The 25,215-nt window shown below is 42.1% G+C and overlaps 1 protein-coding gene across 3 annotated transcripts in view; it reads right to left on the bottom strand.

Annotated features, from left to right (window-relative positions):
* PHACTR2 (phosphatase and actin regulator 2) overlaps positions 1–25,215 on the bottom strand; it is a 291,804-nt gene that overhangs the window by 72,914 nt on the left and 193,675 nt on the right. For 2 of the 3 annotated variants that reach the window (XM_033939934.1, XM_033939933.1), the window contains exons 4-6: positions 17,544–17,690; positions 9,221–9,412; positions 8,801–8,995 (exon numbers count right to left, since the gene is read on the bottom strand). In XM_033939934.1, the coding sequence (XP_033795825.1) occupies positions 8,801–8,995; positions 9,221–9,412; positions 17,544–17,690 (534 nt within the window). The remainder of the gene's footprint in view (positions 1–8,800; positions 8,996–9,220; positions 9,413–17,543; positions 17,691–25,215) is intronic. The other variant, XM_033939935.1, reaches the window with a different exon arrangement.

The following is a 25,215-nucleotide window of genomic DNA, read 5'->3' as shown; positions in this document are numbered from 1 at the left end:
TGACTCATGGACCACAACGGGTTCTTAAATTTGACAGAGGGGCCGGGCGACCCACGATACACGACGAGTGTCATTTCTGCGAGTCTTTCCCTCTTGCTCCCCGCCTTACCAACTGCTGTCAAAAAAACTAGCAGGAAACCTATATTACACTCGGAAGTAAAATTACAAGTAAAGTGAGTGATCTGATCACGGCAGCAGGCAAGGGACAAACGGGATATTCAAGTATCTATCCCAACAAAATTCCCTCAGGCTGGACAGAAAGAGGAGTTTCAGGGGAGGGGTAAAGTACTAAGCCAGATATCTTACTCAAGGTACATGTAGCTGAAAAGAAAGCATAAATGGAACAGAGATAAAAGCAACCAACAATTTGACTATGCCTTTTCCCAAGGCTGATGTAAATGGAATGAGAATTCCTTCTAATTCAGCCATACTAGGAAAGTTACCAAAGAGAGAGCATATCCAGGCTGATACTGGGAAGCTCAATAACTCATCAGAAAGTCATTTTGACACTGTCACTGAAAGGCTAAAAAGCGCTGCGGGCAAAGAGGAATTCGGGATAAAAAAAAAAAGAAGATTATTATTGTTTTTCATGAGATTCATTATTCCCTTCTTCAACCCCCCCTCCCCTTGTGAAAAAGATATGCTCTCTCCCCCAAGGGGGAGCACGCCGGGTCACTCACCATTTAAAATGCTCGATGATTTTTTTCCCTCCTGCACATTCTCAGGTAAGTTGCCCACCCAGAGGTGCCTGGTTTCCCGGACCATGCTGGGCTGATGTCCTGGCTCCTCTTCTTCTTCCTCCTCCTCCCCCCACCGCAGCCCATGCGCGCGAGCGACTGACCGCGGGCAAAAGAGCGTGTGAAGCCTAAAACATTCAGGAGGTTTGCCAGAGGGACGGACGATTCTGCTGTTTCGGCTGCGCAGTCTCCCTTCTCTCTCTCGCACACATACGAACGCAGGACTCGGAACTCCTCACTATGCGTGCGCTCCCTCTTTCTCACTCAGTCAGTCTTACACATACAAACTGCCGCAGAATGGGGACACTGCGCATTATGACAGTAAGAGAAAGGGCTAAGGAAGACATGGGCAAACTAGGGCGGCCTCTGACACCGCGGGCCAGATTAAAATACTAAATGGGCTGGATCTGGCCTGCGGGCCATAGTTAGCCCATGTCTGATCTATGTGAATCCTTGAGCTGAAATGGTATCGAGGAAAGCATCAGTGGTAGCATCTGACTTTCATTATGCATGTTAAATGATCATAGGAAACTTTCTTCTTATTATTAATAGGACTGCAGCATAAATTCTTCCCCGAGTTCTATAAAATATTATAAATTCACTAGTGCTCATGTGTCCTCATCATGTGCCTTTCCTTATCGGTTCCTCTATTCTTATTCTGTTGTTTTATCATGCAGAGTCTGTGTGCCTCTCCTCAGCTCCTTTCACTCACTCTCACCCTTCACACATCCCATTTGTCTTCTGCTAAACCCTACTCCCTTTATATATATCCTGCACTCACAACTGCCATCTTTAATTATTTTTTTTGTAATTGTTTATTTATAACAAAGAACCACATACCAACACAGCAGTACAGTACAAAAACAGTACAGTCAATCCATCTGCAGAACAACAATACCCTCTGATAACAACTCCCCTCTCCCTCCCAGCCCTCCCCCCCCGTAACAGCATACAACACCCATCATCCCCTGTAAACCAGAAATCCCCCCAAGGGGCGTCTAAGTGCCCTAGTAAAAGGAAGGAGAAAAAGTACAGAATCGAACAAATAAAAGCACAAAACCAGAATAATACAAATCCCCAATGCCCAAATCCATTCCAGGTCCAGCAATTCAACTGACAGCAGAGCTCCCCACATCCAATTCCAGGTATCTCCCCCAGATATCGTAATATTGCTGCCATCGTCTAGTCAACAGGGCCGAAAGCCTGTACCTTTCACAGACCCATCCCAATTTGTCTCTCATAAGAGGCAGCGTGGGTATAATCGTGCTTCGCCAATGGCGAGCCACAGTCAGCCTAGCCGCTGGGAACGCCAACCGTACTAGTCTATCCTGGGTACCATCGTCCCCTCCCGTGGGAAACCCCAATAAGGCCACCTCCGCATACTGAAACACCTGTCTCCAAAAATCCTGAAGTGAAGGGCACCACATATTAAAAAAGGTTCCCCGCTGCCCACAGCCCCTCCAGCATAAGGCTGAGCCCTGAACAGACATCTTACTCAGGTGAACCGGGGTCATGTACCAGCGGACCAGCATTTTAAGAGCATTCTCCACCAGCACAGGAGCCACTGCTAAATGGTGTATCCTAAGTGAAATAGTTTCCCATAAGGCTTCATCGAAACACCTGCCCCAAGTCCCGTTCCCAAGCCACGAGATACAAAGGTTTCCGGGCCCCGTCCTGATGCACCCATTTATACAGCAGGGAAATTCATCCTCTGCGCACTGGGGATCCCAACAACTGCTCAAAAGCAGAACAGGTATAAACCGCGGCATCAGCCCGTTTCAAATAACTTTTCACCTGGAGATATGGGAAAAGGTCCCTATAATCTAACTGATAAAGGGCCTGGAGCTCAGGAAAAGCCCGGATGGTCTCACCCTCCAAGAATTGGCCAAAGTACTGCAACCCTTTCCTTGCCCACCTCACAAAGATCCCCCCATCTCTCCCCGGCACAAAATCAGAGGCATGGCACAATGGAAGAAGGTGCACCCCCTTGCTCTTACCTAGCAGTTTGCGAGCTTCTCCCTTCCAGACCCGCAGCGTCCAGTTAGTGAACGGATTAGAGATGGTCCCCAACTCCCGCACCCCCAAATCCCCCCATAGAAGCGACCCAAGGGTCCGAGCCCCCCATGACTCATTCAGCACTCCTTGTTCAACCTGCACCCATAACTTCAAAGAGGGTGCATGCCACTCCACACCCGCTCTCAACTGAGCCGCTCGGTAGTAATGCTCCAGATGGGGGATCCCCAGACCCCCTTCTGCCTTAAACTTAAACATGGCCCATTGAGCCACCCGGGGACGTCTGCCTCCCCACACGAACCGTAAGAGGCTACGCTGCCAACGGATAAAGTACTTCCGAGGGATTTCTATAGGCAAAACTTGAAAAAAATATAAAAACTTAGGTAACACCAACATCCGAGATACCTCCATGCGCCCCCTCCAAGACACATATAATTTATCCCACCGATCCATATCCCTAGCCAGGTACGCCACCAGGGGAATATAGTTACGTTGAAATAAGGACGTCCAATCCACCCCCAACTGGATACCCAAATATCTTATAGGGCCCTTAACCCATCGAAAGGGCACCACCCGTTTAATACCAGTTATATCCGATTCTGGGACCGATATATTAAGTATCTCCGTTTTAGCCATATTGGCTTTAAAACCCGATAAAGCCCCATAGGCTGTCATAAGGTCCTGAAGGGATTGAAGGGACTCCGCCGAACCCTCTACAATCGCCAAGATATCATCAGCGAATAAAGACAATTTGTGTTTGCCCCCCTGAACCGTTACACCCCTTACCCGAGCTGTCTGTCGAATCTTTTGTGCAAGAGGCTCGATCACCAATGCAAATAGCAAGGGTGATAAGGGACATCCCTACCTCATCCCCCGCCGTAATTCAAAGGGGGAGGAGTAAACCCCATTGATTGACCCCACACGCCATGGGCCCGTTATACAAAGATAGAATCCAAGAAACATAGCGGGCCCCCAGGCCTACATGTCGGAGGACCGCCTCCATGAATCGCCAATCCACGCGGTCAAACGCCTTTTTGGCATCCACCGCCACCGCCACCCAGGAGCCACCAGAATGTAGGGCCTGCCATACCAAGTTCAAAACTTTACGTATCCCATCCGCCGCCTGCCGTCCCCCTATGAACCCCACCTGATCTGGGTGGATAAGTGTCGGCAGATGAAACGCCAAACGATCAGCCAGCACCTGGGCAAGAATTTTGGTATCAATACCCAACAGGGAGATCGGCCTGTAGCTCCCAAACTGAGTGGCATCCTTCCCCGGCTTTGGTAAAATCATGATCCCCGCCAACCGCATAAAGAAAGGTAATTGAGCTCCGTCCCTCATATAAGCGCACCAACAACGGCGCCACCAAGGTAGACATCTTCTTATAAAATAACCCCGGGGATTTCCCCGGTTTCAACTGTCGAATCACATTATGCACCTCCTCCAAAGTAATATCTGCATCCAGCCCTTGCGCCTCAGAAGCCGTAAGGGATGCCAAGCCCAAATCCCGAAGATAATTCTTAATCTCCTCCTCCAACCCCTGACTCTCTAGCGTATAAAGCTGCTGATAGAATTCACAAAATCGGGCGTGTATAGCACCTTCAGCCGTCAACGTCTGACCCGAACTATCCTTAATAGCCATGATGTTAGATTGCGTCTGCTTCAGTCGGAGACGATGAGCCAACAATTTCCCCGCTCTATTACCAGATTCAAAAAACTGCAAACGAAGACGCTCAAGATTGAATTGGATCTCCTCATCTTCCAACTTCCCCAATTCTGCCCGAACCTCACATATCCTAAGCCCCAGGGGAGCTCCTCCTTGACCCCGCTTATGTTGATCAACTAGCTGCCGTAGAGTCTCTCTCAGACTCCGTTCCTTCTGCAATGTAAGCCTCTTTTTATAAGCGGCCATCAATATAAGCTCCCCCCGCAGCATGGCCTTCAGACTTTCCCAGATCGTCATCGGAGAGTATTGACTAACATCATTATGCTCCAAAAAATCCATAATAACCTGCTCCACCTTACAGAGCAGCAATGGATCCTTTAATAAACTATCATTCAATTTCCAGTATCAGTCTCCCACTCTTGACACTCCCCATCGGACATCCATCCAAATGGGCGCATGATCCAACCACCCAATGTCCTCAATATGTGTCTCAATTAATTTACCCCCCCCCACCCCTTATCCAAATACAACATATCTATTCTGGTATAAACCCCATGCAAGGGGGAGTAATACGAATAATCCTTATCCATCCAGTGCTGGGATCGCCAACCATCTACCACATTTAAGACTTCAACAAAGTGCTTAAGACGCTTCCTATCCGACTTAAGCCGGTCCCCCCCAGCCCCTGTAGAGTCCCAGCGGGGGTCAATAACCAGATTAAAGTCCCCGCCCACCAGCAATGAACCCTTTTTAACCACCAGTACTTTTGCCAATACCTCATCAAAAAAGTACCCCTGTTGCGTATTCGGGGCTGCCATCTTTAATTATTGCGCAGATATGTGAAAAAGACAGTCCCTGATCCATGGAGCTTCTTATGTGGTCAAGACTCACAGAAAAAAAGGCTTCTGGAACTTCCTCTAGCTAGAAGCGTAACCAGGTTTTGATGTCAGGGAAAGCAGACCTTTTGTAATCCAATCCAATTCTTGACTTTATATACCGATTCATCCCTTGTAAAAGGGCTCGACACGGTTAACAAATTTTCTTAAGTACAACTGGAAATAAGATCATTTCTATCCTACACTCATCTTGAAATGGAAGAATCAACCAGAAATTTTTGAAACAAATGTGTTTTTTAAAAACATTTTTCGAAAGGCTGTTATTTGAGATAGTAACCTAATCTCTGAAGGAAACTCATTCCAAATTTTTGCAGATAAGAAAGCAAAATATTTGCAAAAATTGGATATAGTTTTAATTCTTTTAACTAATGGATAACCAAGTTTATATTTCGGAGTATTTCTTGAATGAAAAGGTAGTCAAGAATTGAAAGAGACAGGAATTAAAGGGGAAAAAAATCCCTTATAAAACTTTAAAAATCACACACGTAAAATTGAATTGAATTCTCCAGAACACGGGAAGCCAATGAAGTACCCTAAACAGTCACATTATTGTATTTATGTTTACCAAATATCAATTTTGCCGTGATGTACAGGTACAAGGCTGCAGGTCCAGTTTGCATAGGGGCCATTTTATTCAAAATCCATTTGGGGGAGCATCTGCTCTCCTTGCACCTCATCTAGTTACACCTTTGCCTCTAGCTTTCTCCTATAAAATCTCTGCACTCTTAATATCCCTGGAAACACTTACTATCTTCTCAGCCAATTTGCTTTTGGCCCTTCCAACACTTTTCCTGTGTCCTAGATAGCTACCTCTGACTGTCTTCCCGTCATCTCAAATATCCACTAGCATGATTTTTTGTACACTGATGAACACAGTTCATTCTATTCAATGTTACTACAGTTTCTGTTAACATAAAAAATATTGGGATGGCTTTGCAAAAACTAACTTTTTGTTCCAGGACACGTAGGGTTAATCAAACAATAATTATAACAAATATAAGATCCTATAATGACCTATCTAAAGTGTTGTCTTTACTAGAGCATTCTGTTTGCAAGCTGATCTTTTGAAACTCCCAGCATGTTCCTTCCTGTGGAAGTGAGTTTCTATAGCAAACATTCTGTTCACAGGAACGTCAGTCGCTGTCTGTTCCCCAGGGCACAATTGAGGATGCACATTGTACCTATTACTGTCACTGTACCATTCCACAAGCCATAAGCAAAGCACTGTGAAAGAACACCCACTTCAAAGAGAGTATTTGATGATCACATAGTGGCTTATTTCTCCAACTCTTATTTAGGAAAACAGTGCACTGTAGTTTCTAATTTTTTTTATTTTTTTTGGGGGGGGGATTTTAATTAAATGTAATTTTTTTTGTTAAATCTTTCTGTAGTTTCTATTTGATTTGGGTGTCATTGTAGACAATACAATGAAACCTGCCCAATGTGTGGTGGCAGCCAAAAAAGCAAACAAGATACAGTCAAACCTAGGTTTGCGAGTAACCCGGTTTGCGAGTGTTTTGCAAGACGAGCAAAACATTCGCGCAAAACTTTTATCGCAAACCGAGTGTTGACTCGATTTGCGAGCACCCCCCCCCCAATAGCCGGCATCACTTCGCCTGGCTCGCAAAGCCCCCCCCCCCTGCGTGAACTGGCACCCCCCCCGCCCGAACAATTTGAACTCGGCGAGAGGGAGAATTAGAAGGCCTTGGGCATGCGCAGATGCATGCTCAAGGCCTGGCAGAGGCAGGAAGATCTTCTAGCGGCACCGGCACATCCTGTGGGCTGCGTGCCGGTGCCAAACGGGGGGGGGGGGGTGGGTAAGTTCAAGTAGTTCGGGTGGGGGGTGCCGGTTCGCGCAGGGGGGGGCTTTGCGAGCAGGGGGGGAAGCAGCGCCGCTGGCCTCGGGAGGGGGGATGGTAACGTATCAAAGCGAGTTTCCATTATTTCCTATGGGGAAACTCGCTTTGATATATGAGTATTTTGGTTTACGAGCATGCTTCTGGAACGAATTTTGCTCATAAACCAAGGTTCCACTGTACTAGGAATTATTAAAAAATTGATGGGTAACAAGACTAAGAATGTTATAATGACTCTGTATTGCTCCATAGCGCAAAGCATTGATAAACAGCAGCAAAGAAAGAATATGAAGAGAAACTTGCAAAAGAGGCAAAATCTCATAACAATTTTTTAAGGTACATCAGAAGCAGAAAACCTGTGAGGACATCTATGAGACCGTTGGATGATCAAGGAGCAAAAGGAGCGCTCAGGTAGGATAAGACCATAGCAGAGAGACTGAAAAAATTCTTTGCTTCGGTCTTTATGGAAGAATTTGTAAGAGATGTACTTGAACCGGAAATGGTTTTCAAGGGTGATGATGTGGAGGAAACAAAAGAAATCTCGGTGAATCTGGAAGATGTATTAAACCAAATCAACAAGATAAAAAGTGATAAATCGCCTGGACCAGATGGTATACATCCCAGAATACTAAAAGAGCTCAAACATGAAATTGCTCATCTGCTATTAATGATCACTAAAATCATCTGTAGTACCTGAAGATTGAAGGTTGGCCAATGTTATGCCGATTTTTAAAAAGGGTTCCAGGGGAGATACGGGAAATTACAAACCAGTAAGCCTGACTTCAGTGCCATGCAAAATGATGGAAACAATTATAAAAAAATAAAATTGTGGAACACGTAGACATACATCGCATCCCGAATAAAATTCAAAACAATATGAATCATACATCACATAATCTACGGTAACTTTCCCATCCCTCTTGCCAATCTCTTCTCAAATGCATGGTCCACCTCTCGCAGAATTCTTAACAGAATACAGTTATACCTCCCCTTGACAAGAAACCTCATGTACAGAAGAATCTTCCAATCCATGTTCACCTTCTTAGGAGTCAAGACCTGGAATGAACTCACAGAGGCAATAAGAACAGAAGCCAACCACACTCTTTTCCGGAAGAAACTGAAAACTCTACTCTTCAACAATCTAACTCTACGAGAGCACACTCGCACATGCTCTCTTACTTAGTATGGCTAGGCTTTTCTTCCCCTCCCCCCTTCTCTTTCGCCGCCCCTCTCACATGATCCAGCTACTCTTCTTCTCTTACAAGTCGCCTAGAGCCTGACTAGGTTTGTGCGACACACAAATATTAGATTAGATTGCCTCACCAATTTGCTTGTCCCTGCCCCATTCCTGTAAAAACTGCCTTAACCGCATAAGCTTCAAATACTTATGATTTTAAAGTATTTGAGGCTTGTGCAGATGAGGACAGAGCTTGCAGGAATGGGGCAGGAAAAGAACTCATGGGGACAGGATGGGAAAATGAGTTTCCGCGGGGACAGGGAAAATTTTGTCCTCTTATCATTCTCTAGTAGTGTACATAAAGTGGCCCCCAAGTCACCAGTACGAGAAGCTGCAATGGAACAAGACCAAAGAAAGCAACACAAGGCACAGGGACTCCTTCAGGGGTACTCACCTACTTCTCGTGTCCCTCCACGGCTTGTTGGCTTGGGAGGAGGGGCGGGAGGCTGCTTGCCACCACCTTTGGGGATCTTTTTAGTGGCCGATTCATCCTTCTTATGGCCAGTGGCAGAAGCAGTTTTAGAAGACACAGCAGCTTTTTTGGTTTTAGACTTAGACACTTGTGCTCCAGGACAGTTTTCAGAGTTCTCTATAAAGAAGAAGAAAGGGAACTTGAAGGAGCTAGTGGCAAAGAAACCGCAGACAATGATGAAGAGGAAGTCAAGACAACAGCTTTCATTTTTGTCAGAATATGTTTCTATTATCAAAGAAACACAGAGGAATCAAAGATTCAAACCCAAAATAAACACCCCCAAGTCCATGCAACATCCCCCCCACCAGCCTGGCATGTACTCACCGGTTTCTCGAGTCATACCTTGTTTTGTCGGCTTAGGAGGAGGAGGGGCAGGAGGCGGCTTAACAGTACCCTTGGTGATTTTTTTACCGGGGGCACCATCTTTCTTATGGCTGGAAGCAGACCCTACATTTTTAGAAGGGGTTGGTTTTGGGGGGATGGGCTGAGGCAGAGTAGGAGCCTGCCTGGCTTCAGAGCAGCTCTCATTGTTCTCTATAAAGAAAGTGAACAAAGAGGTCTACTGACATAGACACCACAATGTAACAAACAACACACACAACATGAGGGTAATTCTATAACAGGAGGGGGGGTTGCCTATTCTGTAAAGGAAAGGAGGTGCCTAGTTTCTTGGCGTAACATGTTGTTTATTGTGAGCTTCAATACCGCTCCTAATGACTGGAGAGTCAATTCAGAGCGGTTTGCATGAGCGGTGTTATAATATAGCGTTATTAATACCGGCATAATTATGCCATAAACAATCATCCTACTTATGTTACTGGCGCATTGATAATCCTACTTATATGCATATGTTTATCCCAAACCAATCATCCTAAATATATTCACATCTAATACAGCTAGGTACACAAGATTTACACACATCCTAAGGAGTTTGGTCAAGTCAATTAAATTTAGTCTATATACACATTATGTTTTTCTTCGAAATATTATCTTCCTCAGAGTCTAGTTTTCTGGGCTTCTGGGCTTTGTCTATTTATATCCTATGGTGAGCTATGTCCCTGCAATTTAGACATAAGCACTTACTCCAGCCACAGACCCGGTGTACGTGGCTGCGCCTAAATTGCTCAAAAGCACGTGTAAATTATAATATTCTATCATTTACATGCATAACGGTGCACCCTGCATATGTTCCGCCCATGCGCCTGCCCACTTTCAAACTTTGTGCCAACGCATCTAAGCACCTTTTAATAGAATAGCAAGTAGGCAGAATTCTAGCATTTATGCCCTTGCACACATATGTACATACTGTATATGCCACAATTCCGGTAATTCACATGCATATGTGGTATCTAAATGTTTAAAGAATTACCCCCCAAATGCTTTTCTGCGCTACTAAAGCCTTAAATACCAGAATGGAGGGGCTTCTTTTAAACTGTCTGTTCCTTTGGACCATTTACACTGCATAGTGCTGCAAGTTACCAAGTTCCAGGGGGGACAGCCAGGGGATGGGTATCACTGGGTCCGCTTAGCTTTTCTGAGCAGGCGCCAGGCCCAGTTCCTCCCCTCTTTTATTGGGCTGCTCAGCACAAATAGCTTTGTGTATGGGTTGCATGCTATTTGTACTGAGCATGACCTGCTAAAGAAAAGTTGCTCCCAACCCGGCATTTTTTACCAGGTTGCCAGAGCTTTGAGCATTGGGGCCTTAGATTCTTCATCCAATTATGGGTCTTATTAAGGCAATGTTTGGAACTAGAGCTAATCTGGGTTTGCTTTTACAAAGGGTGTGATGTCCTAATGCACTCAAGACTTTTTGGGTTCTTTTTTTTAATTACTTTTTGAATATTTCTATAATTGTACTTTTATGTTGAAACTGTATGTAGGTCAGCAAAATAAACTCCTTTGTTACATTCAGATAGAGAAAACGACGGCAGTCCAGTCTGTCCATGCATTCTAGCTATTAATCTCCACTGTCCCTTCCACTCCCTTAGAGACCATCAGTGCTTGTCCCGTGCTTCTAAAAGTGAGACACAGTCTTTGTCTCCTCCAGCTCCATTGGGAGGTCATTCCACTCATCCACCATTCTTTCTGTAATGAAATATTTCCTTAATTACTCCTGAGTCTATGCCCTTTCATTTTCATCTTATGACCCCTCATTACGGAGCTTTCTTTCAATTGTTAATGCATTCTGAATTTCATTTTTTTTAAACAGAAGAATGTGAAAAATGCACATGGGTACCAGGGGGTCATCTCATTAGGAGCTACGTTTTACTTAAGGTATCTTTGTAAACGTATAATTCGCTACCATTCTATTAAGTATGTTTTCTTCGAGCTTCAGCAAGTAACTGCATTCTTGGCTTTATCTTGTTTGGATGGAGATAAATCTTGAGCTCTACAGAACAAAATTGCAACTCCACTTCCAGTGGTCTAGTCTATAGCATATCCTATGTTATATAGAATTATACTTTTCCTTTCAATTTGATTGTAAAAACTTATTGGATCTATGCGGAGGACTTGAGCTAATTTGACCATTATGCTATATTCTTTGTTGGGGTGGGGGGGGGGGGGGTCTTTTTTAAAGTGATGATGTTTCAAACTTTGATATTGTAAAAGCTTTTGGTTAAATATGCTTTCTGTACAAGTTGTACCTGGTAAAAAACAAATTTGAAAATCAATCAATAAATAATAATAAAATGCACATGGGTGTGAAGACTTTGAGAAGGCGCTCTGTTGTCCTTTTCCCTTCAATGTGGCAATTGAAACTGAACACTGCTTGCAATGGACCTGCCAGCTGAATATTATTTGACATGGCTTTTATCTGTCCGAAACTTGGATCCTAGTTGGTACTATAACTAGGAATAAAGACTATTTTTATGAATAAAGATTCACCCATTTGTTGAATAGATGCCTACCTTGCCTTTTATTGGTTTGTCTGGACTTTAAGGCGGGATGTTCTTCTTCTCTTTGCTTGTTTGTACATTCTAAATATAACATTTGGCCTTTCATGAGCCATTAAGCATGCAAATTAAACCAAACGTGTGCTTGCTATGACAAGGCCAATGCATCTGTTAATAGAGATCTAAAAATGGAACCCTGGATAATAAATGGCAGCACAGTTTTCTGTCACGGTCTACAACGAACTGCTTTATAAATGGGATCAGATCACCAATCTTTCTCTTGTCAAAACAAGATAACACTGTCTTTTGCTCAGAAGCTGCACACTCCATTCTGTTTTCAAAGACCAGAGCAGAAACAACTACATTTTGTTAAGAGGTGAGAAAAGAAAGACACAAGGGTTAGACACTGATTATAAAGGTTCTGTGGCACAGAATAATCCATGTGGCTTTTGCTTGGTTATCCCAGGTGTCACCTGGCAAAGGGCAGGTTATAAATAAATAAACCAAACCAAACCTGAAGAGTGCTACATATGTCAGATTTTGGAGATGCAGGATGGAGAGGGCTACTGAGACTATACAATTCTAACATCTTGAATCTGGGTGCAATCTGAATGCAATAATCAAATAAAGGAATGGGGAAAAGGGGTAGGGACAACTTTCCCAATTTTTGGTCTTTACATGGAGGTGAGGGGAGATATCCAGCTCCTTATACAGAATCTGGCTTGCACAATATACTTTATAGCAGATGGTCTTCTGAGAGAGCCATTAATGCAACCAAATGCTAAAAGCTGCTAAGGTTACCAAGGAAACTCAGCATCCTGTCAAAATGGGCATCCCACTGAAAACAAACTAAAATGCAGGTATAAACCTCGCCCCTCCAAATACCCATCAGCATAACCCCTGCACTTCCTGATGCCCAAAAGCCCAAATGATTCAATGGGAAGCCATGGTTGGCATTCTGATTGGTCTGTTTAGTCCTTTATGGTTCATAGACATCTGACGTGCTCTGTAAAGGGCTGATTTGAATCATCTGATTCAAGTGATCCTTGGTATATATATATGTATATATATATCCTTGGTATATATATATCCTTGGTATATATATATATATACTGTATATACCAAGGATCACTCAAATCAGATGATTCAAATCAGCCCTTTACAGAGCACGTCAGATGTCTATGAACCATAAAGGACTAAATAGACCAATCAGAATGCCAACCATGGCTTTCCATTGAATCATTTGGGCATCAGGAAGTGCAGGGGTTATGCTGATGGGTATTTGGAGGGGCGAGGTTTGGATCAGCTGTTATTAGGAAGATACAAGTGGGAAGAGGTGATCGAAGGAATGCCTATAGAAAGGGCAGGTGAGCACCACTGCACCAGACCTTATTTAGTCTTTATTTCAGGAAGGAACCAGCACTGTGCTATATTCCAGCCATAGTGCAGGAGCAACTGCATTACCTACCTACAATTGTACAGAATGTAGTGCTCTGCCATGCAGCAGGTGCCTGTCCTGTGCACATGCACGCTAAGGGAATTTTTAACATAGGGCCTGTATTGAAAAATGCAGTAAATGCCCCCAATAGGTACCATGTTAAATTTGCAGCTAACGTAGAGTTAAGCCACAATAACTGCAAATTTTATTGTGGTTTAGTAAAAGGCCCCCCCCCCAACTAGAAAAGAATGTGAATTTCACTGCAGGTATCTTTGCCCTCCCTCTAGGAGACAATGACTGTGCTTGGTAAGGAAACATCCACCACAGAGATTTTTGTTTTGCTTTGTCAAAAGCTGTCAGTTTCCAGCTGTGTCTGTTTCTAACCATTTTGGAGGTAATTTCATAAAGAATTTTCCACAGGTGAACCCTGTTTTACTCCCAGAAAAGGACTTCTGTAAAGCTAGCCCATAGTATATGTGAAAAACAGCGCTGTGTCAAAATGGCACATACTTTTACATATCATATTTATTAAGGCACAGTCATGGAGTAACCGTCCTTTTAAGAATGCTTTTAATTTCTTCAGTACCCAGTATCCTGTATCGGGTTTTAATTTTAATTTACTGTTTCCCCACCCTCTCGTATTTCCCTATTTTCGTTCTTTCCTATCAACGATTGTAGTTCTTTCCTTTCCTCATGTGCCTGTTTGTTTAGTTCTGGTTAGTCACGTCAGTCTAGAAAGTTTGTCTCTTGATGTTTCCTTGATGTAATGTATCTGATGTTTATTTGTTCCCTGCATCCTATAATTTTTATTATGTAAAACTGCTTTGATTACAGAAAAGGCAGGATAACAAATTTTAATAAACTTGAAATATATGTTATCAAACACACATTTAAGCACGTGTACTTTAGATTTTGTGAGACTGTTTTATAGAGAAACACAGGGCCTGAGTCTAAAAATGGGTGCCTACAGATTAGTTTTAATTGGTTTAATCAGCGCACTAATTGGCTGTGCCAATAAAAAAAAACAATTAAAACTCAGTTTAAAAAAAAAACGGACACGCCTCCAAAAGGCTACCATTATCCCACCTATGGAGGCACCTTACGATGCCTAACGCCACTGTAGGTTAATGCCAGAAGTAATAATAATAATAACTTTATTCTTTTATACTGCCATAACCAAAAGTTCTAGGTGGTTTACACTAAAAAGAGCTGGACAATCAGCGAAATACAATAATACAGTGAAAAATACAAATATTTATAAAATAGAATTTCAATAATAAAACTCACTAAGTAATAAACTTATCGATCAAAGTGGTCTTAATTAATTTCCGAAAACTGCAATAGGATAACATAGCTTGCTGAATACCTTTACCTAACCAAGATTGTTGCCTACCAGCTTGAAATGCTAGGGTCCTATCTAAGAAGGTCTTATATCTACAGCTATTAATTTTTGGATAAGCAAAAAAATAGAAGTTTCTAGTTTCTCTTGATGGTCTATGCAACACAAAATGGTATTAGGCATCATAAGGCGCCTCCATAGGCACAATTCTCATGATAGGTAGGCGCCGAAAATGTAGACCTTTAAAACTCTGGCTTACATTTCCGGCGTCTACCTTTCACGTAGCCACAATTCTGCAAATAGCGCCGTTGCCTGATTGACATGTGATTGGTGGCCATTTACAGAATCTGGGTAGGAGGGCCTTCATATTTTTATATAATGGCCTCAAAATAGGTGCCTACTTATAGTTCCTACATAGGTGACCTCCATGTGTTTGGAAAAGACACTGAAAAGACGGCAGACATTTTAAAAGAAACAAAAGTGCAACAGTCTGAAAGAACCCCCTTATATTATAAATATTCCCCCCAACAAGACTGGCACTCTTTCTTCCTCCCTCCTAACTTCAAAACCAGTATCCTGGTATCTAGTGATACAGCTCACTTGCTGGCCTGAATTTAAAAAGTCCCTGGTGGTCCAGTGGGCATTCTTCTCTTCCCCATGCCCCCTGACTATAAATAAAGACTCCCTGGTGTCTAGCGACACTCATCCACCCAAACCCTTTAAAAAAATGCCCCCCAGAATCTCAAGAGACAGGAGTAATGTCCATTTGCTCCTGCCTCTGACACTGTTATCCTCAAAATGGCAGCACTCTGCCCCACATGGTGTATATATGAAAGACTGGTCCACCTAGTGCATCCCAGGATGCACCATGCAGAGCAGGGCGCATCTTTTTTGTGGATGGCAGCACCAGAGGTGGGAGTGATATTTTTTTTACAGTTGAGGGGCAGATGGGTGGGGGTGAAGGAAGGGAGAAGGGCCCACTAGATCACCAGGAAGTTTTTGGATGAGTCGGTGACTGGGGTGGGGGGGAAGAAACTGAGTCAGGTAGGACTCAGGTGTTGGCCATTTTGGGAGATGGGAAGTGGTGCCACAGGGACATTTATTTTTTAATTTTGATGGTACAGAGGGGAAAGAAATGGGATTGATGCTTACTGCAAGGGCTCTATGCCAGCTTCAGACCTGGCAGTAGGTTTCTGGTGTTGAATCCTCACGGTAGACATCAGCACATAGCCCAACATGACACGAGGTAGTTGCTGATCTTTGTAGCATGTATTTTGATATGCTGTGCACTGATGTCTATCATGGGAATAAACCTCAGCACAGAAACCCTTGTAACGTGCAGCACGCTATATGTTTTTACACAGCCAGATGAATTTGGTATCTCTTCCTTTTCCTTCCTCTCCTCTCCCCTTGCAGTCCTCTGCTTGTCCTGTATCTTTCCCTTTCCTCTACGAAGCAGGTATATCTCCGTTTCCTTTCCTCTCTCCTCAGACAAGCAACCTTAAGCATCACCTGGGGCCTTTCCGCTGGTGTGGACACAGGAATTTGCATCAGAGGAGGTGGGAGGTGCTGGAGGAAAGGTCCTAGATGCTGTTCAAAAATTGCTGCTGGATTGGATTAAAAAAAATGGAGAACTTTGGGGTGAGGGATGAGGAACGGAGAAAATAATGGATTTGGAGAGGACTGTGGGGTAGAGGAGGAAAAAAGGAGAGATACAGGATGCGGGGAGGACTGCTGGAAGTGCCTGATTCTGGCGGAAGCCGTATTTTACGCATATAACATAAACACGTTATACAGGTTAATTTTTCCATCAGCACGCAATTTGTGCATGTTATACGTTTGGGCTCATTATATACATAAAAATAGAGAGGCACAAAAGTCAATGTTCTCTTCTCTATCTTACACAAAAGTTTAATAACATGGTATCATTACAACTTGCTATTGACCCTTATTTCCACTCAGTGACTTCTCAGTACCACGATGCCACTCACCAGAAAGTAGGCGTGATTAGGGGCAGACTGTGGCTATGTTTTGGACTTAGGCACCAATATTTAGGCCCAAAAACCCTGACATAAATACATTGCGCCCAAGTTCACTTTAGGCGCTGCTAGGTGCGATTCTATAAACAGCAACTAGCTGAAGATTGACATTCGCTAGGCGCCAGGTTCCTCAACACTTATGTTTTAGGTGTTGTTTATAGAATGGGGCTGTCAGTGCTCACATATTACTTTTTTACAAGTCCTATATGCTAATGTAAACAGCATGGAACCTGCAAAAAAAGCCCTAAATACTGTTTCATTGAATCTGGCTTAGGGTGCAGGAAAGCCCCACTTTAGAACCAGCTAAGCCCAGATTCTACCCCTTTACTAAAAAAAGGCCCCTTTGTGAGGTATAGAGCTTCTGCTGAGACAGGAGGACCCTGAACCCATAAAGGCATTCATAAAGACAGCTAAGGAGCTACACGAAGAATTTTTGTACAAAGACAACTGTACTTACACGCCATAAACAATTCCTGAATGCAAGTCAGTGAGCCAATGTCTTTAGAAGGCTCACAAATATTAAAAAAAAGTAAATTATCAGTGTTCAATGTTGTCTTGAGAGAAAATGATTCTTTAACAAGGGGTAGCCTGAGAAAGGAAAGCGCCAAACCCAAACTACGTAACTGAATTTTCTCTCACTGATTTTCATTTTCATCAATGCATTTTTCTTTCCTGAAGACCCGCAATACTATGTGTACCAGCATTTGGGCAGAGCAGTAGGACTACAGCTGATTAGCCAGGTTGAAACACTGCGTAAAAGGAAATGCTAGATAGAAGTCAGTGGATAAGACCATCTGTTCACATTTACATCTCTCAAACTGGTGATTCAATTCTCCCACGATGAGCTGTAGGCATTAAAGAACATTCTGCATGGTGTATTAATGGCGTAACATTTGCTTTAAATGTATTATAGTAAGAAACAAAATACTTTCCCTTTTTTTTTTTTTTTTTTTACCTCTATTATCTTCTGAATTCTTTTCATGTGTGGTTTCATTTGCTGTCACTGAGCCATTGCTTGCCTGTTTGTCTTCGTTTGTGGGCTCTTCACTGATGGGTATCGTGTGTCCATTTGAAGTTTCTAGACTCACTGATCTGTCCTCATCTATAAAATAAAGAAACAGACATTAAATCAGTCGCATGGCCAGTTTTGAGCGGGCCTGAGTCCAGGGTGGGGAGGGTCCAGTCTCCCAAGGCTCCTACCCCTCCACTTCCCTGTGGCTATGCCAATGCATTACATCCACACCTTCTAAAACTCTGCACATTTTTTCAGTTACAGCCCCACAGAAATGGAATCACCTTCCCATTCATCTTAGAGAAGAAACCTGTGTTAGAAAGATTCAAAAGTTCTCTCAAAAGCTTCCTTTTAACTGACGCCTTTGGGAAATAGCTTAAGACCCAATAAACAGCTATACATCACCCAAAATAAATCCTTTTTACTGACACTTTTGGGAAATAGTTTAAGACCTAAACAACAGTCATATATTACCTCAAATAACCATACCATTAGTGATCTTCAAAGTAAGCCTTTGGCTACCAGCAACCCCCATCCTTCAATGTTTTTCCCTTATTCATTCTTTTTCTTCAAATAAATTGTAATTCTATCCTTCTTACCCTAATCTCTAGTTAGTGATGTCCATCTTCCGTCTATTATATGTTCCTATCTGCCCATTTTATAACATACATCGCTTTTAATTTTTTATTTAAGTGTTTTACCAAATTTTAAAGAAAACTTGGAAACATTAAATTTAACTTTCTCTCCTGGAATGATGTCTGCAACCTATGCTATTTTTAATGGGTTTGATATTCAAAAGAATGTATTGATTGGATTTATGCATTTGTGATATCACTAATTTTTAACAAACAAACATTAAACAGTTTATAACTTTAAAAAAAAACATTATGGTGTTCATTTTAGAAATCCTATTTGAAATTTGTAAATGAATAAACTAACATTGGACATGTATAGTACATATATATCTCAAATGCAATTTTTGCATAGAATGTTGACACTATTTGGGTTTCTGCCAGGTATTTGTGACCTGGATTGGCCACTGTGGAATCAAGATACTGGGCAAGATAGACCATTGGTCTGACCTAGTATGGCTATGCTCATGATTTTATATTTAGAAATACTACAGGACTTATCTAAAATTGTCCACTAAGATCTCTTGAAGTAGAAGTTCTCTGTTCAACAATAAATTGATACCCTCCTGTCCAGATTTACTCCATTCTCCGTTTTTCAAAGCAAAGTCAATACACATTTATCAACACGGTGTGCTGCCTCTGAAATACAGTAGAGCCCATAGAGTTTCACCATCAACATCATCAAAGTGTGTTGTGGCCAAATCTCAATTGTCACTTAATTTTCTCAACTCTATACAAGACTGTGTTTCGCCGTCGCATCTTCAGAGGAACTCCTGCTTGGTATCTGAGCTAATCAAATGCTATACTCAAGTTGTTCAGACTTGACTCCTAACAATGTGACGGCGAAACACAGTCTTGTGTAGAGTTGAGAGAATTAAGTGACAATTGAGATTTAGGGAATGGTACAGTATAGGGGGTGAATAACTTTTGTGAATGTAAGAGAAACAGTACTTGGGTGTGGTCATATATGATGATCTTCAGGTGACCAAATAGGTAGAAAAGGCGATGGCAAAAACTAGGATGCTAGGGTGCGTAGGGAGATTGTATGGCCTGTAGGAAAAAGGAGGTAATGATGTATCATGCCGTTGTATCGTGCAATGGTACTGCCGCATCTGGAGTACTGTGTCCAGTACTGGTCACCGTACCTCAAGAAAGACATGGCGGTACTTGAGGGAGTACAAAGAAGAGCAACTAAACTGATAAAGGGAATGGAAAATCTCCCATATACTGACAGATTGAAGCAGTTGGGACTTTTCTCCCTGGAGAAGCGAAGACTTAGAGGAGACATGATAGAAACCTTCAAGATCCTGAAGGGCATAGAAAAAGTAGACAGGGACAGATTTTTCAAATTAAGGGGCACCACGAGCACAAGGGGGCACTCGGAGAAATTGAAAGGGGACAGGTTTAGAACAAACGCTAGGAAGTTCTTTTTCACTCAGAGGGTGGTGGATACATGGAACGTGCTTCCAGAGGCTGTTGTAGACAAGAAAACCTTAAATGGTTTCAAAGAAGGTTTGGATAGATTCCTAGAAGAAAAAGGGATTGAGGGGTATAGATAGGTATAGACCATTGCTCAGGCAATGGGCCTGATGGGCCGCCGCGGGAGCGGACCGCTGGGCAGGATGGACCTATGGTCTGCCTCAGCGGAGGCAACTTCTTATGTTCTTATGATGCCCCTGTATAAGACTCTCGTGAGACCTCATTTAGAATACTGTGTACAATTCTGGAGACTGTACTTTCAAAAAAGATATAAACAGGATGGAGTTATTTGATTTTTATTACATTTTAAATAAAGTTGATTAGCATTGTATTAGCTGCTTTAAGAGAGAGGGAGAGGAAAAACTCGTTTTAGAACATGGCATTAAGGAATACAGGTGTGCTTTGTGTAGTTTAATTTTGTGGTTACCATTATATATTATTAATAGGTTATATTACGTGTATATGAAGAATGAATGGAAGAAATGGCATTACAATTAGTACTGTTATAAGAATGGGATCAGGCGTGGAACTTGGGCAGGGTTTGGGGCGGAGCTTGGGCCCCCCCAAACAAAAAGGCTTTCCGCTGCCCTGTGTTAGCCTCTTAGTAGCCAACAAAGCAGACAATTGAGAGGGAACAAAAAAAACCATATTTTTGCTAATCTAGAGGTCCTTTTATTAAGGTGCACTAACCGATTTTGCACGCGCTAAAGATTAGCATATGCCAAATGCTAAGACATCCATTATATTCCTATGGATGTCTTAGCATTTAGCGTGTGCCAATCTTTAGCGTGCGCTAAATCAGTTAGTTTATCTTAATAAAAGGACCCCCTAGTTTGACCATGCATTTATAGGGGTATTTAACAAGAGAAGACACCCTTCCAAGTTGCAAAACTCTTGGACATAGAAGCAAAAATTGTTTCCTTTTCCTTTGAGTTTCTCTGGAAACATCAGGGAAAATCCAAATTTTCCTACTGTAAAACAGCTTCTTTTATTTTTTATACTACTCTGACAAAATAGCCAGTGCTAAAAACTCATCCGCCCTCTTTGCAATATTAAAAAATCTCACAGTTCCAAAAAGTATAGAAGATCCATCATTAGAAATCAAACCTAGTTCTCAAAATCTCGCTGATTATTTTATAAATAAAATAAATAAAATTAGAGACTGCATTAACCCAAATACTAACTCCAACAGAGACGAAGAACAAATACAAACAATACCTATCTCCAAATGTGCCAATTTTAATATTCCAACTTCAGAAGATCTTAAAAAACTTTTACAAAGCATCAATGTTAAGGGCACAGATATTAATTCAATTTCTCCATCTTTTCTAAAACGATATTTCTCTTTTTTTGGTCCCTTTATTCAGAGAATGATAGAAACTAGTCTCACAACAGGACTCATACCAAAAGAATGGAAAGAGGCAATCATCTGACCAATTATAAAAAAATCCAAAAGAATCAATTGCAACCGAATCAAACTACCGACCCATAGCCAATCTTCCCTTTCTTGCCAAATTAATAGAAAAAGTTGTCTTTAATCATATAACCAATTTTATAGAAAAAACTCACACACTACATCCCAATCAGACAGGTTTTAGATCAAATCATTCAACTGAACATTCTATGATAGGACTCACAACTAATATACAGTACCATTTAGATCATCATAAATATGTACTTCTGGTTTCACTTGATTTATCTGCGGCATTTGATGCTATAGACCACAGTTCTTTAACCGCCGGTCTGCAGAAAATTCCTGCCAATCCACGCAGAACCAGCGAGATCAACATCTTCAATTTCCAAGCAGGACCGGCAAGATCGAGGAGCTGTAGTTCGCACAGGGCTGGAGAGATAATGGAGAGCCTCAGACAGTGTGCTTTCTCCCCTCCCAGCGGCTCTCCTTACTTACAAGTGCAGCGGTTCGGGAAAGAAGCCTTGGAGCTTTTGCTGAGTCGGGCTGCCTCTGATGATGCACCGATGATGCTGCCTCTGATGACGCTTTCCTCAGAGGCGGTGCCGACCCAACAAAGGACCCGAGGCTGCCTTATCGAATTGCAGCACTGGCAAATAAGGAGAGTTGCTGGGAGGAGAGAAAGCTGCTGGGCATGGTGAAAAAAAAAGGGACAGCTGCTACTGGACCTAGAGAGGGAGAAGGAGAGATGCTGCTGGGAGGGGAGGAAGGAAAGGAGTCTGGGAAGCTGCTGGGCAAAGGGAAAAAGGGACAGCTGCTACTGGACCTGGATTGGGATAAGGAGAGATGCTGCTGGGAGGAGAGGAGGGAAAGGAGTCTGGGAAGCTGCTGGGCAAGGGGAAAAAGGGACAGCTGCTACTGGACCTGGATTGGGATAAGGAGAGATGCTGCTGGGAGGGGAGGAGGGAAAGGAGTCTGGGAAGCTGCTGGGCAAGGGGAAAAAGGGACAGCTGCTACTGGACCTGGATTGGGATAAGGAGAGATGCTGCTGGGAGGGAAGGAGGGAAAGGAGTCCGGAAAGCTTCTGGGCAAGGGAAAAAGGGACAGCTGCTACTGGATCTGGAGAGGGATAAGGAGAGATGCTGCTGGAAGGGGAGGAGGGAAAGGAGTCTGGGAAGCTGCTGGGCAAGGGAAAAAGGGACAGCTGCTACTGGACCTGGAGGGAGGGAGAAGGAGAGATGCTGCTGGGAGGGGAGGAGGGAAAGGAAAGGGAAAAGAGTTACTGCTGGACAGGGGGAGGAGGGAAGGGAGAAGAAAAAAGGAAGGAAACAGCTGGCAGGGAGATTAGAGGAGGAGAAGGGGAGAGACAGGAATGAGATGGGAAGGTGAGTCAGCAGAGAAATCGAGAGCGATAAAGATGCTAGAACTGGTGTAGGAGAGATAAAAATGAAGAGAGCAGTGAAGCTGGAATGAATCGTGTAAAAAGGAGAGAGGGGCATAGGCTGGATGGAAAGGGGAGAGGGGCATAGAAAGAAGACAAATACCATATGGAAGGGGGAGAGGTCAGACAGTAGATGGAAGTGGCAGATGCTGGATTGAAGAGACAGAGAAGGCAGACGCTGGAAGGAAGAGAATGAAAAGAAGATGAAAGCAGAAACCAGAGGCAACAAAAGGTAGAAACAAATAATTTTATTTCTATTTTGTGATTAGAATATATCAGATTTGAAATATATATCCTCTTAGAGCTGGTGTTAGACATAACTGGGGACTGCAAATTCCAGGCAGTGGCATAGGGCTCTCTCTGACCAGGGGGGCAGTTGCCCTAGTTGTACTCCCCTAACCCTATTCCTGCTATGTGTGATTGCGGTATTCTGTTAGCATGATATTTCTGTGTAGCATTCTGTAATAATTTGGCTTATTCAGTTTTCTTGATAGTAGAGGGGATATATGTGAAGGGGAGGGGAGACAGGGGTTTTGTTGATCCTTGCTCTGTATTATTTGTATTTATAAAATGACAATTGTACAGAATATTGTTTCTTTTTATACTTTAATAAAATACATTCAGTATAAAATCATAACTGAGGCTTGTGCGGATGAGATCAGATGGTTTGCGAGGACCGAGCTCGCGGAAACGGGGTTTTTAAATTTCAGTCCTAGTAGTTTGCCGGTCCACAAAATAATTTTTTTTTTCCGCCGGTCCATAGGTGTAAAAAGGTTGAAGAACACTGCTATAGACCATCATTTACTCATTAAAAGACTATCTTCAATTGGCATCTCCGACCAAGTACTAAATTGGTTTAAATCATACTTTCAAGATCGTTCAGCTAAAGTCATCTTTAATAATTCATCATCTAACAACTTCACCAATTCCTTCGGGATTCTGCAAGGTTCAATTCTTTCCCCACTTTTATTTAATATCTTTTTATCACCTCTCCTAACCCTCAGTCAGTCTATTGGATTTTCCTCATGCAGATGACATCCAACTTCTATACCTTTTAAATTCCGCAGACCTACAGGAGATAACAACTATAAATAACAAGTTAAAACAAATAAGCCAATGGCTTAAGGACAATATGTTGGCCCTGAATGCAACAAAATCTTCTGTAATGTTTTTCCCATGGAAAAATGATCTTAAATTTTCATCACAGATACTCCTAAATAACATCCCTCTCTAAACAGTAACTACTACAAAAATATTGAGAGTAACACTAGACCAGGAACTCTCTTATCATAACCAAATTAGTTCAGTAGTTAAAATTGTTTTTATAAATTACGTCTCATCAGATCATTATCAAAAGTTTTAAAACCTGAAGCTCTCAACATTCTAATCCACTAAGCTAGATTATTGCAATACTTTATACCATGGCATAACCAATAAAGAAATAAGAAGGCTACAGATAATACAAAATACAGCAATAAAAATAATTACAAATTCAAAAAAATATGACCACGTTACCCCACTTCTACAAGCTGCACATTGGCTACCAGTTACACATAGAATAACTTTTAAAATCATACTGTTAACTTTTAAAATTCAACAATCACATGCTCCGATATTCCTGGATCGTTTTTTGATACCGTATTCTCCACTTAGGGCACTCAGATCAACACAACAACATTTATTAACTATTCCTTCTTTAAAAATAATAGGGACCAGGAGATCTACCATTTCCTCGGTCATAGCACCCCAGCTTTGGAACAATTTACCATTATGTTCGCGTAATGAACCTTCCTTAGAAAAATTCAAGCGCTTTTTAAAAAGCTTTCTGTATAAGGACGCAATCAAAACATAGACAGCAAAACTTGCCAATTACTAAACCTTTACTAATCTTACGAGTAGGTTGCCATCAATTTTTCAAGCAGGTCGCCAAATTATTCTTTTTTTTTTTTTGTGTTCCCACCATATGTGTCCTTCCCTAAATGTTTCTTTTCTTTCTTTAAAGATTGTAGTTCATCCCTCTTGCCTTTTGTACCAGTTTGTTTCAGAACATATATAATTTGTATCCAATGTCTTGTCCTCCTCTTTTTTTTTAACAAATTGTTATACGCATTGAAATATATGATATTGCGTAGATAACAAATCCTAATAAACTTAATTTGTATGAAAATTGAAATAAAATCAAGTTCAAGTTCAACACATAAACATTCATTACGAGTATAATTCAAGTCAAGTCACGATCAGAAGGAAAAGATAAAAAACTACCATGGTAATAAGAACACTACTACTATTTCTAAAGCGCTAGCAGACGTATGCCGCACTTTACAAAGTCACGAAGGAGACAGACCCTGCTTGAAGGAGCTTACAATCTAAACAGACAAGACAGGATGCTGGGGTGTGGGATACATTTAGGGGGAATAGCAAAGGAAATTTCTGCCTATAAACTACATCTAGCGCTCTTAAAACCTCTCAGAACTATATCTCCCTATATTATTTAACTTCCCTATCTAATGGGAATCTTTCCAGCTGATCTGGTTCAAAGAAAATATACTGAACATTTAAATAAAAAATTATACATTTAGCAGGGAATTTCAAGGAAAATGAAGTCCCTAGAGCTGAAAGTCTAGGTTTAAAATAAAGAAACTGCTTACCGTA

Source organism: Geotrypetes seraphini, chromosome 3 (assembly GCF_902459505.1).
Source record: "Geotrypetes seraphini chromosome 3, aGeoSer1.1, whole genome shotgun sequence".
Taxonomy (NCBI): Eukaryota; Metazoa; Chordata; class Amphibia; order Gymnophiona; family Dermophiidae; genus Geotrypetes; species Geotrypetes seraphini.
The sequence above is the reverse complement of the archived record's forward strand: the minus strand, read 5'-3'. Positions and strand labels throughout refer to the sequence as shown.